Below are 15,812 nucleotides of genomic sequence, written 5' to 3'. Positions count from 1 at the left end.
ATATTAAATATTATTTTTTAGTACATAAGGAATATTACATAATAGCATTAATGTATGAGCACAGTAATAAATCATGTTATTATAAAAATTCAAAGGTTGCAGTAGTTACTCAGTTGCATGCTTTATTTATATAAAGTACAATATTACATTAAATGTCTACAAATGTAGTAAAAAAAATCATTTTCATAAACAGATATGGTGTTTTTGAAATGAAGGAAGTACTGAACGTCACATAAATGTGTGTAGTATATATATGTTTTTAACTATCTAACCGAGTATCATACTTTTATTCAGTGTTCATGGAAATGTGCTATTACGGTCATGTGACCTAAATACATTTGCATTCATAATGGCGGTTTGTATGGGATCTTCGAATAAATTAGCTTGTTTCTTTTTAGGTGTATGTGTTATTGTTTTATACTGAAATTACACCTCAAAAAGACTTATGTCTTATGACACTCACATATGACCATAAAATTGATGAATTAGCATATTCTTTTTCTAATCTGAGAACTTGTATTACTTTAAAGTAGAAAAGTGAACAGATTTTAAATGGATTGTTTGAGCTTTAAATGTAGTTCAGTAATAAATGAAGTCCTCGGTGTCATGCGGTTTAGTCGCTTTGTGTTTTGCACCTATGGAGAAAATAACAGCTTGGAGTTCTGATCATCCAGCATGACCTCCTGCTTCTGCTGTCTTCACTCCTGTTCTTTTACACTTTAGTCCAATCTCTTCAACACTCATCACATCTGAAGAACCCAGTTTCTGTCTGAGACGCACAAATCCATCAGCTACACAAACAGATACTGAGGAAGATCTCACTGAAGTCAAAGGGAAAAGATGGAAATCAAAGCTCTCATGTTGTGACGTTCTGATCCCCAATTCAATTCTACAGAAAAATGGCAGAGAAATCCACAGAGTAAAATATAAAACCCTATGAATCCAAATAATCCCATTTTACACCAAGAACACGAGATTTACAAGAGAAAGCTCCTCCATCCAGCACAGGAATAATATCACACACCAAGATACACACTAAATTGTGTGTGTGTGTGTGTGAGATCCTCATCTCCATCTCCTGGTCTCTCCTAAAAAACAGAGCGAAAGAAACAGAGAGCTGAGATTTAATGCAAGCTCAGGTTTTTTTTATTCCATATGTAAACATCATCATGTCTTACTCTCTCAGTTCAGCAGGAAGACACACAGTCACATTTCATCAGTGGTTGGAGGAAGACTCTTCAGAGGCTGGAAAACATTCAGATCCATTACAAAATGGATGAATCCCTACTAATAAATAAAGTGGTGGTTTTCAACATGGTTTATGGATCAGAAAGGTTCACTTACAGGGTTTTTGAAGAGAACAAATTTGAAGCCTGAAAAACAGACAGACAGTTATTTATTAGTTTATCAGTTCAGATTAAAAACAAGCAAAATATTCATCAAAACTCCTTCAGGAATTAGAAAGTGTAAATTTGTTCTCTGAAAACTTCACACCTGGCTCCTTCCTCCTCTCACCAGAGTTCTTCTTCTTCCAGACGCTAATTCCAGGAACATAGGCAAGGAGAGCCATGAGAGCCAAGGCTACACCAACGATGATAACAATCAGTCGTTCACCTGATACTCTATATGGTTCTCTACCTAGGAAAACCACAGACACTTTCTCATCAACTGCATCAGTAAATCACCTTCACTCTGTGTACAATGAAAAGATCAATAGGAAACTGTTTTTCCTAGGTTCCTCAGGCAGCACTAACTCCTCCTTCAAGCTGCTGTGCTGAATCACGCAGGTGTAGGTGTGTTTCTGCAGATCCTCAGCTGGGACTTTCAGAATGCTTCTCTTCTGGAAGCTTCCATCCTGGTTGGGTAACGTCTCTCTGAGTTCCACGTCCTCGTTCACGTCCTCTCCGTCCTTCCTCCAGGAGATCATCACCTCTTTGGGGAAGAAACCTGTAGCGTGACACACCACCTCTGGAGAATAATCGTAGTCAGGGAACAGTGACACCTCAGGACGAACTGCAGAGACACACAGAGGCAGAAATATTAAAACTCTCTGAGAGATTTATTGATTATAAAGAGAAATTATGCTTTTAATGATTTTAAATATGTCTATTAAGTCATATTTTTGTCTCAGGAAATAGTGAAATCAAAAGTTGTAACAGCTGGTTTAGTTTTGTACAGGGAAAAATAAATATGGAGTCAATTCAATGCCACATATATTCACAAAAGAATTCATGTGTTGCAAAAGAAAAAGTTTTGCAAACCAAAAAATGAAATTTGCGAGAAAAAAATAAATTTCGCAAAACAAAAATAAAGAGTTGCAAAATATGACTTCAATTTATTTGCGACGCTGCTTTTATTTTGCGTTTCAGTGAAATGTCAGTTTGTGGTACCGGTTTTTCTTTGCGCTTCATGTTTCTTTGCGCTTGACTTTCTGGCACTGTTTTGACGTTGGGGTGGAGTCAAGGTATTGGGGCGTGGTAAGCAGGCCCGGGCCGGCCTCCTTCGAAGCTACGTCATCAGCTGGAGGCTCAAATCATAACAGATGAAGTTAACAGAACAGAGGTCTCTATTTGGATTGATCATTCCTTTTATATCTCTTACATTAAAATGAGTATTGTTTTATTAATGTCCATAGATTTTATTTACGACCGTGGTGAAGTTAGATTGATATTCGGACATTAGACAGACATTCAGAAGCAGTATTTTAGACAACGTTGACAAATTTCTGTACGGATGAAATGTGGTACTTGTTCCTTACCTGGCTCCCTGCCCCAGTTATTATAATTTATTCTTAAATATACATATGGTATGCGTCATTCATACAGCTTTTGTTAATTTATTAATAATAATTTAATTAATAGATAGTATTAATTAAGTATCATGTGACGTAATTTGTAATTATTTATTTATTTTTTGATAAAAAAAAAGAACTTCTTCAATATCTTCTAGGTCATGTGACCCTGTGACCCCAAACTAGTACCAACATAATCTACTTGGTCATCCCTACAAGGTACACGCAAATAAATTGAAGTCATTTATATTTTGCAGCTCTTTATTTTTGTTTTGCAAAACTTATTTTTTTCTTGCAAATTTCATTTTCTCGTTTGCAAAACTTTATTTTCTTTTGCAACACAAATTCTTTAGCGAATATATGTGGCATTGAATTGACTCCATAAATAACTATATAAAATGTTAAGTATGTGACGTATTTACTTTAAATGTGTTTTTCTTGTTATTTGGGTGTATTTACACAGGTGTTACTACTGAAATTGCTTGTTTTGAGGTTTTTGCAATATTGTTATTTTTGCTATTACTTATGTTACTGTAATCAGTGTGGCTGATTACAGTAACATAAGTAATCATAAGTCTTAGTCTACAGTCTATAAGTAATAATAAGTCTATAAGTAATAAGTCTTAGTCTACAGAGTTTTCCCACGTTATAACACATTCAAATGCAGTTTTTCACAACTCCAAACACTTCCTGTGTTCAGTCAATTGGGGAATCTGCTTTAATTTTATAAAGTGTTTTTATAAATTAATAGCTAAGAGACGGTTTCAGTTTATTCACTATGCTTCAATGAAGAGAAATTGCAAAGCTACAGAATACATTCCAACGTCCTTTATAGTACCTCAGAATTTTTGGTAACAGTTTTGGGATGGACCACATGTGGGTGTGATGGTCAGGGATGCACATACTTCTGGCCATATAGAAATGAAGAAGTGAAATGATTGGTGTGTGTGTTAGAGTCAGAGTAACAGAGCAGATCAAACACTTTACCTTTCCTCTCTCTGACATTAGACACAAACTTCTTTATACAATCAATACAGTCTCTCTCCAGGTAGTTCTTCCAGTATATAACCTCGTGACCTGTAGACTCCCACACCTTCTTGATGATTTCAGCTTGAGGTTCATCTGCAGTCCAGGTTCCAGTGTTCAGGTCCAGGCCAATAAAATCTTCTCCATTATAACCATCTAGGAAGTATCCTCTAGTGGTGCCGTCATCATGGAGCTCACAGCCGTACATCCTCTGAAGTGTATGGACTCCTACACACACACACACACACACACACACACAGGAGTGTAATGAGGTGAGTGCAGCTGAGATCGGTCTTATTCTACACTCTACTTCTCTTTTGTCCTCTATCATTTTGGAATTTCGACTAAACTGGTGTCCTTTTACTATTAATGGATCTAATTCATTTACATGAGTCTAAAGTCAAAACACATTAAGAGAGAATTTTAGGCTGTAATCAAAACCTCATAAGGTACACTAAATAGGATGGCAGAATAAAACTAAAAGTGTACTGAAAAACTCCTCAAACTAAACATTCACATTTCTCACACATCAGCAGTTTACTAAACAGGAAATGAGTAAAGATCGAGTGTTTTGTGTTATTTCATGCTTTTCAGTGAGATACATTCAGTTTATCACTAGCTCCTGGTTTCTGGTTCTCTCTAATCTTTAACTGTGACAGTATGAGACCCTGACAGTGATACAGGACTGCTTTTATTCCAGGTTCATTTTTATTCCAGGGTTTTGATCATTCATGAATAAATATTAGTAGAGTATGAGTAAAGCTCTGAGTCTCACCTTCAGTCTGATTAAAACTTTGCATTACGTAACTCAGGTAGGATTTGAAGGTGTTCTGTTCATCCTGCTGCTTCTCCATCTCTCTGTTCCAGTAATCTGGATCATCAACACTGATCTTCTTCATCCATTCTGTCTTTGGGATCATCTTCCTGATGTTACTGTCGTAATATAAAACCTGCTCTCCATCCAGCAGACCAACAGCAGTGAACTCTGGGAAATGTATTCCTGATGTAACTGCAGTGTAGAGGAACTGAAGAGAGTGTGTGTCTGTAAAAGAGGAAATTGTTTTCAGTTGAAATTTCAATAATTCATTCATTCTTTCATTCATAAGCTTATTTTTCTAACTGTTACCTACATTCTTTAATTTAATTGAGCTAATCACTTACTTACTTGAGCTGACACACACAAACACACACCTACAATATACACAGATCAGCCATAAAATTAACCTGCATAACCTGCCTAATATTGTGTTGGTCCCCCTTTTGCTGCCAAAACTGCCCTGACCCATCGAGGCATGGATTCCACTAGATCCCTGAAGGTGTGCTGAGGGATCTGGCACCAAGATATTAGCAGTAGATTTTTTAAGTCCTGTAAGTTGTGAGGTGGTGCCTCCATGGATCAGACTTTTGTCCAGCACATCCCACAGATGCTCGACTGGATTGAGATCTGGGGAATTTGGAGGCCAAGTCAACACCTCAAACTTCTTGTTGGGCTCATGAAACGATTTCTGAACCATTTTTACTATGTGGCACAACGGTGCACAGGGGTCAGCATGGTCACCCTGACTGGTCTGCGGCTATGCAGCCCCATACACAACCAACTGTCCTGCACTGTGTATTCTGACACCTTTCTATCAGAACCAGCATTAACTTCTTCAGCAATTTGAGCAACAGTAACTCATCTGTTGGATCGGATCACACGGGCCAGCCTTCACTCCCCACGTTCATCAATGAACCTTGGCTGCCCATGACCCTGTCGCCGGTTCACCACTGTTTCTTTCTTGGACCAATTTTTGATAGATACTGACCACTGCAGACCGGGAACACCCCACAAGAGCTGCAGTTTTGGAGATGCTCTGATCCAGTGGTCTTGCCATCACAATCTGGCCCTTTGTCAAACTCGCTCAAATCCTTACGCTTGTCCATTTTTCCTGCTTCTAACATCAACTTTGAGGACAAAATGTTCACTTGCTGCCTAATATATCCCACCCACTAACAGGTGCCATGATGAGGAGATCATCAGTGTTATTCATTTCACCTGTGAGTGGTCATAATGTTACTGCATTACGTAATGTAAACTGCTGCTATTGTAAGTTTATATATGTTTATAAAAGAATCCTCTTATTATTTCCATATCCTCTTGTTTGCACAATGCTAAACAGAGTCTATACACACTGGTCAGCACTATTTTGTCCTGTACTGTATTGTCTTTCTTCCACTAGGTTGTGCACTATGCACTTTACCTGGCTAGAACAACACACTTTTTAGTCCTTGGCACTGTGTTGTTTGTTGTTTTATGTAGCTCTGTATTTTATGCAGCACCAGGGTCCTGGAGAAATGTTGCAGGGCACTCTTCAGTTAGCACAAAATGAATTTAAGTAGCCACAAAAAAAAATTAAACATTATTTTTCATGTAGAATATTGTAAAGGAAACAAAACATCAATCAGAAACATTTTCAAAACTCAAACTTAAAGATGGTTCTCTTTCAAACATTCGCTCGGTATCTCACTATGGGAAACGCCTCAGGCATGACAGACTATGGCATCACAAATTACACCACGTCTGTCCGCAGGGCAAGGCAGACCAGTCACAGCTCACCACCCAGGACCTATATATATATAGCAGTGATCCCTGAAACGGCATTCTTGTTCTCTTCCCCGTGAAGACATTTTCCTCAGCACCACAGCTGCACTGCTCCAGTTCACAGACGCACCGTTAAGGTGAGCGTTGCCAAATGTAGTGCAGTTGCTATTTTCTTCATGCTGCTCATTACTCGCTTTTAGTAGTGCAATTTAGGATAGCTAACATGTCAGGGCGAGCTATTCAGCATACCATGTCAGGGTCTAATATGGCGCCGGAGACTGGCAAAGTCACGTCTTCCCGGTCTTGTCCCGCAGCATGTGGGTTCATGATTTCTGATAGAGATCCCTATCCGATGTGTATAGCTGGCATGGGCGTCAAGCACGCACAAGCAGCGCTTGTGGATGCGGAGAACTGCATGCATTGCTGAGTCATGCCAACAAGGATTCTGGAAAGAAGGCTTCGGGTGGCCGCCTCCTCCCGCAAAAATCCGTGTTTCTCTGCAACCCCTCCAGTTAAAGAGGCTCAGTTCTCTATCCCACAGAAATTTCCCTCGTGGGGGGATATTATGGACTCGGAGTTCCCCAAGCCCATGGCACTTTTCGACCAGATTAGATTTCCTCGATGCTCCAATTGACTCCAAGGGTTTATTTGGCCCAGCAGTTGAGGCAATGAGACAAAGATGCGACCTTCAAAAGAAGGAAGGCGAGGCGTTTTTATGTCTGCTTGCCTCAACCGCATCCTCCTGCTCCGCCACGGCCTGTCCCTCCTATGCAGAACAGGAGATTTTTGAGCACCCCTAGGATTGCAAAACTCCAGAGCACAGAGCAGTCGGCCCATCCCCCGGCTGCTCCGAGCACTAGTAAACCATGGGGTAAGCAGTCATTCGTTGTGGCGGCTGCTAAATCTAGGTCCACTCACCCTTTTAATAATAAGAAGAGAAATACCTAGAATGCGGCATCTTCAGGGGAAGAATGGACAGCACCAAGGGTTCTCTGTGATGTCCTTCCCCGAGTCCACTTCGAAAGCACTTCAAAGTTTGGGTTCGAATGCAGTAATAAAAAGTTTTTATCTGTCACATCCAGGCTCATCGCCGAGGGCGCAGAAACAAAAACACAAAAAATCACTGAACCGAGAATTAAATCAGTCTCCGGGCCAGACAGATCCCAGACGATTTTTTTTCTCCGAACACTAGATGGCACCAAAAGACCATCTATGGAAGCGGTTCAGCAAAACCCACTAAGTTCTCTGCCAGGAGGCTTGGAGAGAGTTTTCTATGCATCCTTGGGTCCTGGCGACTGTAACGAAAGGTTACAGGCTGCAGTTTGCTATAAAACCCCCTCCCTTCAACGGGGTTATAGCATCTGTAGCAACAGGCAATTCAGCTCGGGTGCTCACAACAGAAATAGCCTCCCTGTTGGAGAAAAGAGCTATAAGATGAGTTCCAGTGGGGGAAACTTGGAAGGGCTTCTACTCCCGTTATTTTCTCATTTCTCACCACTGAGACTCAAGGGTCTCAGGATATCTGCCTATCTGGACGATTACCTGGCATATGCGCAGTCTCAGGTGCGTGCAGAGCAGAACACAATGACGCTCACACATAACTTAATGAGTCTGGGATTCAGAATCAACTATGCCAAGAGCCGGTTGACTCCATCTCAGGATCTGGGTCTTCGTATAAATTCAGTGATGCACCGCGCTATGCTCTCAGAGAGGAGAGTTGTGGTGTTTTATCAGTGTCTGGCTCAGTTTCACAAAAGAAATCCATGTGAGAGTGACGGAGGAATGTTTGAAGGCTCTTCATCAATGGAGAGACCCCTCCCTATTCTGTTCGGGGACCCCATTAGGAGGAGTGTCCCTGAGAAAAGTGGTGACTACGGATGCATCCCTGATGGGCTGGGGGGGGGTGTTTTTCAGGGCAGGTCAGTGAACGGCCGCTGGATGCCCCAGCTCAGCAAACTCCACATAAACCAATTGGAGCTGATGGCAGTGTTTCTGGCACTGAAACATTTTCTGCATTAAGGGGATGCCACGTGTTGATCAGAACAGACAACCTGACGGTGGTAGCATATATCAATCGCCAAGGAGGGACAAGGAGCACGCAGGCTGATTGTCTTGAGCACGGCACGCTTCCAGTCGCTGCGCGTGACGCATGTCCCGGGGTCCTGAATGTGGGGGCGGATCTCCTTCCAAGGGACAATCCGTTATACGGAGAATGGTCTCTCTATCCACAGGTGATGGATCAGATCTGGGACAGGTACGGCAGAGCAGCCATAGATCTCTTCGCCTCGCTGGAAAACGCAAAGTGTCCGCTTTATTTCTCTCTCAAGGATGTAGATGCACCTTTGGGTGTGGATGCACTGATCTCCCCCATCCTACAAAGGATGAGAGAAAACAGGTTATCTCTCCTCCTCATTGCCCCGCATTGGCAGGGGATGTTGTGGCTGGCAGGAATTGTTCAGCTAATACAGGGAGATCCCTGGCCGCTCCCGTTGCACTGGGACCTGTTGTCACAAGCGGGCGGCCAAATATTTCACCCCCATCCGGAGCAGCTCAACCTCTGGGTCTGGCCCGTGAGAGGCTGAATTTGACTGCACTCGGGCTTCCACAGGAAGTTATTGGCACTATCCAGAGTGCTAGAGCTCCGGCAATGCGCTCTTTATATGATCGCAAGTTGCGTGTTTTTGAAGACTCGTGCGCCCGCAGGGGAGTTATTCGTTTTCAATGCTCGGTGGCCATTATTCTCTATTTTTTTTACAGAGTTTAATGGACAATGGTAGGGCATTTTCCACTATTAAAGTTTACCTGACTGCCATTTTGGCTTTGAAGGAACTTCCATTGGGCAGCATCCCCTCATGTACGGTTTTATGAAGGGAGAGAGACGTCCGAGCCTGGTATTGAAACAGCTCATTCCGTCATGGGATTTATCTACGGTTCTGGGTGCTTTAACTCGGGCTCCGTTTGAACCTACAGATACTGTTCATATGAGGTTTTTATCCTTAAAGACGGTTCTGCTTCTCGCTTTAGTTTCGGCTAAGTGAGTGGGCAAATTACATGGTTTGTCTGTTCATCAGGCATGTCCACATTTTAGGCGGGATGTCAGACAGGTTACACTGCTGCCAGCTCGGCTTCCCCGCACACATTCATCAGATTTTACCGTCTGGATGTCACTGCGCCTTCTATGGCTCATAAAGTTCTCCAAGTCGGCCCATGAACGTAATGAAAGGTTATCTTCTATCTATCTTTTTGCCAGGCCTGTCCGGCAACTTCGGAAAGCATGCGCTACGGGAGTGGGCTATATCATTCCCATAGTGAGATACCATGCGAATGTTTGAAAGAAAACATAAGGTTCTCTGAAAACAGAGTGAGGTATCTCACCAATCTTCCATTTGCGCATTACACGGGGGAAGAGCGTGCCTAGAATGCCATTTCAGGGATCACAGCTATATATATAGGTCCCGGGTGGTGAGCTGTGATTGGTCTGCCCTGCGGACAGACGTGGTGTAATTGGTGCTTCCATAGTCTATGCCTGAGGCGTTTCCCATAGTGAGATACCTCACTCTGTTTTCAGAGAACAGTGCGTATTCAAATTTCCCCAGGTACTCAGTCTTTCACACTATCCAGCACGGCTAGCTCTAATTTGTGTGCCACACAGTGGATTGTTATGATGTGGGGTATCCTCTGTTTCAGTCTCCCAGCTACTCCTGTTTTCTTAGTAATCATCATTCTTTTTCCAAGTGTCTTCCCTGCTTTCCCTGTGAAACTGCTTTCTTGAATTACCTTTTCAATCTAGTCTCGTGAAGTTTCTGCTTTGCTCCAATAAATTCTCTGCAAGTGTGGTCATTGAGGTAAGTGGAACCAAGGTCAGGCCAGACTGTTATATTTTGCAGCCGTAACTCACTTTCTGCAACATAGTATGCTGTTCTGAAAGCCTTTTTCAGGACTTATTGTTGTTCTTGGTTTATTTTTAATAAGTTTTTAGCAATTGTCGTTTGTTCTAGGAAAGATACGGCAGACTGAGCATTATGCACTTCTTGTGATGCAGGGATTTGTCGTAGGTTCTGATGGGGTCTTTCCTGAAATTCCTGGCTCCAGTAACAAAAGCACTTGTCGAGTCAGAAATCAAGGACAACTGATGACACACCTGGCAGAACATTATGTCATGTTCCAGCCACAGAAATTCTTTTGTTCACCTTATAGTCTGATTTTTCAGAACTTTTCCACTTTGTGGTAGTCTGCTTTTCTTTAGCTGTCCATCCTTCATCTTGACCGGTCCTTTTTGGCTCAACAGAACTGAAATACCTGCGTAAATCCACATGCCTCTTATTTTCAAACACACACACAGACACACCTCTGTCAGTGATTTTCACAATTCTCTATCACATGTTTGAGATTTCACTTATCACGTAATGATAGTGATGACTGACAGGACAATGTCGGAAGAATTGTGTGCAACAGATCCAAAGCATCAGTGAAAAGTATCTTGTAAAATCAGTACTGTCACAGTTTGCAGGATCACAAATTGAAAGTTAAAAGTAAAAAGCAAGCGTACATTCATACATCCATGCACTCACGCACAGGCTGAAGATCTACCATTAATCCTTTACTTCAGTGGCTAAGACTGGTAATAGACTGGTTCTATTATGGACAGAATCACACCAGAAAGAGGACAGGTGGTCCTCAGTCAGTCGCTAGTGTATAACGTTGGAGGGTTACAGTCATACACCAAACGAGAAGCGCGGCCCTGTGCCACGTCTAGAATAACTTCACAGGTATTGTACACCAGACGTGCCGTGTCCAAAGCAGTCAGCAGTCCAAAACAGTAAGTCTATACACCAAACATGCAAAAGTTCGACAGAAGCCGATTGACCCTGCCAGTGTCCACACACTCAATTTTAAAGATGTGGTGCTGCACTTCACGTACGCTGGGCAACCCCTTGTCTTCTCTGCTATAAATTACTCGACTGCGTCACCCAGAACCTGCAGCCACTGACGGGCAGGGCGGAGATACATATTGGTAGCCCGACTGGAAGACATAATAGCCCGGCTAGCGATTTTGTGAGTCTTGCAGTGCAACAGTACATTGATCCTACATATTACGGAGCAGTGCGAATATATACAGATGGCTCTAAGGATTCAGGCTCTGGGTATACAGCAGCATCAGTTTTCATTCTCATTTCAGATCATACTTCTAGCACTTCAGTGGTTAGAAGAAATACAGCCTATTAGGTCAGTGTACTGACTCACTTTCTCACCCATTGTAAACAGTTAATCAAGTGGAACATCTTTAGCAAGACGAGACTTGATTGATGAATCACTGCAAAGCTTTTTCAAAACAAGTCAGTATGGATTTACAGGTAACTTTTTATGGGTTCCAGCCAATCGTGCTGGATGAATTTATACATGCCTTTTTCATTTTAGTTTAGTTTTTTTTTGGCACGTCAGGTCATACGTTACTTCTACGAGTCAATTTTTGTTGTTTTGGCTTTGAGGGTGAATGAAATGTCTTTACACTCATCCCGCCCCTCTCCCTCCACACCGAGCACATTTCACAGAGGATCCCTGAACTTTAGTTGCAGGTTAAATTAAAAAGAAAAAAAGCGACCTGCTAAAGTTTTCTCGTGTGCAGCCAGAAGAGGAAGATAATTCCGATGTTCAGGGGGCATCAATTTCGAGTAGTAAGGAGCTGAACAGCTCTGTTCATTTACCTATTACTCCATCACCAGCAGTACTCCATTCTCCAGCATGTACCTCCCCTACACGCCAATGTACAGGTACATACAGTGTGTTTAATTAATACATACAAACACGCAACAATAAAAGTGAATCAATCATAATTTACTATAGTAGCGTTATGTGTATTCATTGTTTCAGACTCGGCTAAGCCTATGGCCAGCTCTGAGGACATAACAACCCTATCTGACTTGTCAACTATTGATGATAGCCTTGCTACACAGCCCAAACTCAGTTCATTTCCAGGCACCACTACAGCAGGCAAAGAAAGATGTTTTAGTGTCTGGTGGTATGAAAAGTTCCCTTGGCTAGAGTACAGTATTTCTAGAGATGCTGTGTTTTGTAAACCATGTCGTCATTTCCCTGAAGCAGCCACTGAGAGCCCATTTATAAAAACTGGCTTTAGAGACTGGAAGCATCTTTCCCAGTGTTGTGTTAAACACGTGGCTAGCAGGGCACATGCTACGGTGCTGGGCAGGTCTGAAGGATACAGACAAAGCCACAGACCATAACAGGGAAATATAATTAAACAGCTGCACAAAGGTGCTGTCAAAATTTCGTTTGTGGAAAGGAATAGAGAACACATGAAAGTTGTAATAGATCTCAATTTGTTCTGTGCAAAACAAGACATTTCCTTGCTTGGGCATCGTGAAAACGAAGAGGCACTGAACAAAGGCAACTTCTTAGAATTATTTCAACTGATCTCCCTCTATCATCCAGAAATAAAAAACCGACTGGACGAACTGCCTAGAAACGCAAAACTCACTAGCCCTAATATCCAAAATGAAATACTGGAAATCGCAGCATCATTATTTATCCACAAAATAAAGGTGGATTTGTATGATGAGACAGACACATACTATGCAATTTTAGCAAATGAATGTAAAGACTTATCAAAAAAAGAGCTTGTGGTAGTATGTATCCTATACATACATAAAGGCCAGTTGAAGGAAAGGGCTGTGGGGTTTGTAGCGACAGGCGACATGAGCACAAGTGGTATATCAGCAAAGATCCTGGAAGTATCGGAGCCGTTGCAGCTGGATCCAGCTTTAAGGGTTGGATTTGGGTTTGATGAGTCGTCGGTTATGTCCGGCAACAAAGGAGGGGTGTATGCGATTTTAAAGAAAATGCAGTATAAGTACATTGTAATTCTCAGCACCTTAACCTCGTCCTGTGCACAGCATCAAAGGTGTCCCCTTGCATATCAACATTTTTTGATGTCATTTACAACTTGCATAGTTTCATGACGGGATCACAGACATGCTAGATTTATGCAAATCCAGCAACAGCTGCGGCCAGGGAAAACAATTTTGGAACTAGAGAGGTCCTGTGATGTCCGATGGAACTCGTGGTCAAGTGCAGTGAGTAAAGTGCTGACACTTTTGGGTCCTATATTGGAGACTCTTGCTGAATTTTCTGAAAGCTCAAGCCATACAAAACTTGAGGCTGACTCACTACTGCAACAAATGCAAACAAAAAAAAATTCTGTTTCCACTTGTAACGTTCAACAAGTTGTTTGAAACCAGTGACTATGCCACTAAGGGCTTGCAGTCTGCCACTATATCCGTAACAGACTGCATTGATCTAAACGAAGGACTTAAGAAGAGCTACACTACATTCAGGAATGAAGAAAATGACCATGATAAAGTAATGGCTTTGACAGATGATTTGATGAAAAGGCATGACATTGTGAACTGGGATATCACTGGGGCCCGAAAGAGGAAGTTGCCAGCGAAGTTGGGTGATACGCTAATCGAATCAACCATGGGAAAAGCATCACCTGTCAAGGACAACTCTGACCTGAAACACTTGTGGAATGATATACTAGATAAGCAGATCATAGAACTGAACACGCGTTTTAAGGCTGACACATATGGATTAATGAGAGCTGCTGATGCTTGCTTTTGCCTCAGTCTAAAACCTTTGGCGAAAAAACTTTATTACAGCCTGCTGGTGCGCACTTTAACATCACTGTTGAGGATTCTGAACATGAGGTGTTTGTTCAGCAGCTGAAAAGAAAAGTATTAAATGGCAGGGCATTTCCATCACTTGTGGAGGTGCTCGACGCATGCCCACACGACATCTTTCCAAGAATGAATCGTCTACGGGCTCTCATCACAATACCCACAACAAGTGTGAACAAGATGAAACAGTAGAACATGAACTCATTAAATGTGTCGCATATGAAAGAGCAAGAGCAACTTCTAGGACAAATATCAGAACAGAAACACACCGGAAATACCGTGTCGGAGGAAACCGAAGTCGAATGGAGGGGGGGGGGGGGTAATCCAGCTGTGATATGACGGATAACATTTTATAGTTCACATGTTTTACCGTCTTATACTTTAATTTAAGATGTTCAATGCAAACGTTACCTCTAACAAGACACTGTACTAATAAGCTAAAATACACAATCCATAAATAAACCGAAACATAATATTGGTGTTAAAAACTGGCAGTAAAACAGATAACCATGTGTCCGCTTTCTATCTATAATAATTACAGAGCTTTACCAAAGCGCACTCTGAGCTAAAGAATGAATATTTCCGTCATCTGCTGAAATACTGATATAGATGTCCACAATACAGCTCGTAATCAGCTGATAGTTTAGTGTTAGAACTCACCTGCTGAAGAACGAAGAGAAAAGGAGAGAAGACTTTCATTAAAACGCTCCATCTCAACTCTATAGGAACTTTCTCTATCAGATATTTTAATAAAGAAAAACAATATGGCGTCAATTTCACGCCCTAAGTATCGTGGTGGTAAAAATATATATATAACAGTAGCGGATCACAGAACTGGATGCTTGTTGTTTAATTTTCTCTTTATTCTGTCTCTGTTTTCTCTCTTCTTCTTTCCATGGTGCTTGTTTGCGATTCCAGGAATCACAACTAGAGGTTTATGCAAATTAGGGGCGGGACAAAAGTCTCCATTGGTCCACTGGTTCTCATCCTACGGCTCTTTCCTAGCCAATCAACACTATGGTAGTAAGTGACGTCACTGTTTTTGTGCATGTAGGATCTTGACACTGATCCTGAGGAAGTGCTGAATAAGTATATTGAAGGCCATATTAATCATTTACATACAAAATTCCCCTCCGCCGAAGTGATTTGTGGTGGTGACTATAATAGAATAGAATAGAATAGAATAGAATAGAATATCTTTATTGTCATTGGAACATGTCCATGTCCAACGAAATTAGGTGCTTTACACATATTACACAGGATGCACAAATTACACGTTACACCCTTAACATAAATTACACGAGAAACAGTTACACATATTGCACCAAAAATGTACACATATTGCATGAGAGTTGCATGTATCGCACTTCACCCATATTGCACATAAGAAGACAAATATTGCCCAAGATTTACACATACAGTGTAATAGAGTGTTTGATGGAAAACAAGATCGATGGCCACTTAGAACTGACAACATGGCAAGTGAATTAAGCAATGTTTGTTTACTAAACATAATTGACATATGGAGGTATAAAAATCCACTTTTGTATACATGGAGGGATAGGAACAGGTCTCAACAATCACATATTGATTTTTGACTCATTTCAGAACATATAAAAGAGAGTTGAATTTGTAACGTGACCTGTCCAGGGTGTACCCCTGCCTTTCGCCCTGTGTGCGCTGGGATAGGCTCCAGCAGACCCCCGTGACCCTAATTAGG

At 41.6% G+C, this 15,812-nt stretch overlaps 1 protein-coding gene across 4 annotated transcripts; it reads right to left on the bottom strand.

Moving 5' to 3' along the window:
• Positions 1–109: 109 nt before the first annotated feature.
• On the bottom strand, positions 110–15,024 carry LOC131343118 (BOLA class I histocompatibility antigen, alpha chain BL3-7-like). 4 transcript variants are annotated; one of them, XM_058374544.1, is made up of 8 exons: positions 14,753–15,024; positions 4,593–4,859; positions 3,779–4,045; positions 1,495–2,013; positions 1,345–1,373; positions 1,179–1,245; positions 982–1,088; positions 110–889 (listed from the first exon to the last, which is right to left on the bottom strand). In XM_058374544.1, the coding sequence occupies exons 1-4, from the start codon at positions 14,802–14,804 to the stop codon at positions 1,688–1,690; spliced, it is 912 nt and encodes a 303-aa protein (XP_058230527.1). In that variant the 5' UTR covers positions 14,805–15,024; the 3' UTR covers positions 110–889; positions 982–1,088; positions 1,179–1,245; positions 1,345–1,373; positions 1,495–1,687. The 4 variants fall into 4 exon arrangements, with proteins under 4 accessions (XP_058230527.1, XP_058230528.1, XP_058230526.1 ...); XM_058374545.1 differs by having other exon boundaries at positions 1,025–1,088; XM_058374543.1 differs by having other exon boundaries at positions 110–1,088.
• Between the last annotated feature and the right edge of the window lie 788 nt (positions 15,025–15,812).

The sequence above is a fragment of the Hemibagrus wyckioides genome, linkage group LG22, assembly GCF_019097595.1.
Source record: "Hemibagrus wyckioides isolate EC202008001 linkage group LG22, SWU_Hwy_1.0, whole genome shotgun sequence".
NCBI classification, from domain to species: domain Eukaryota; kingdom Metazoa; phylum Chordata; class Actinopteri; order Siluriformes; family Bagridae; genus Hemibagrus; species Hemibagrus wyckioides.
This window is presented reverse-complemented; position numbering and strand designations above follow the sequence as displayed.

Excerpts from the sequence above, each read along its gene's own strand:
- LOC131343118 (XM_058374543.1), bottom strand. The coding sequence starts at position 14,804 with ATGGAGCGTTTTAATGAAAGTCTTCTCTCCTTTTCTCTTCGTTCTTCA. Across the intron at positions 4,860-14,752 it reads TTCTCTTCGTTCTTCAGCAG|ACACACACTCTCTTCAGTTC; the intron begins GTGAGTTCTAAC and ends CCTCTTTTACAG. Across the intron at positions 2,014-3,778 it reads TAATGTCAGAGAGAGGAAAG|TTCGTCCTGAGGTGTCACTG; the intron begins GTAAAGTGTTTG and ends GTGTCTCTGCAG.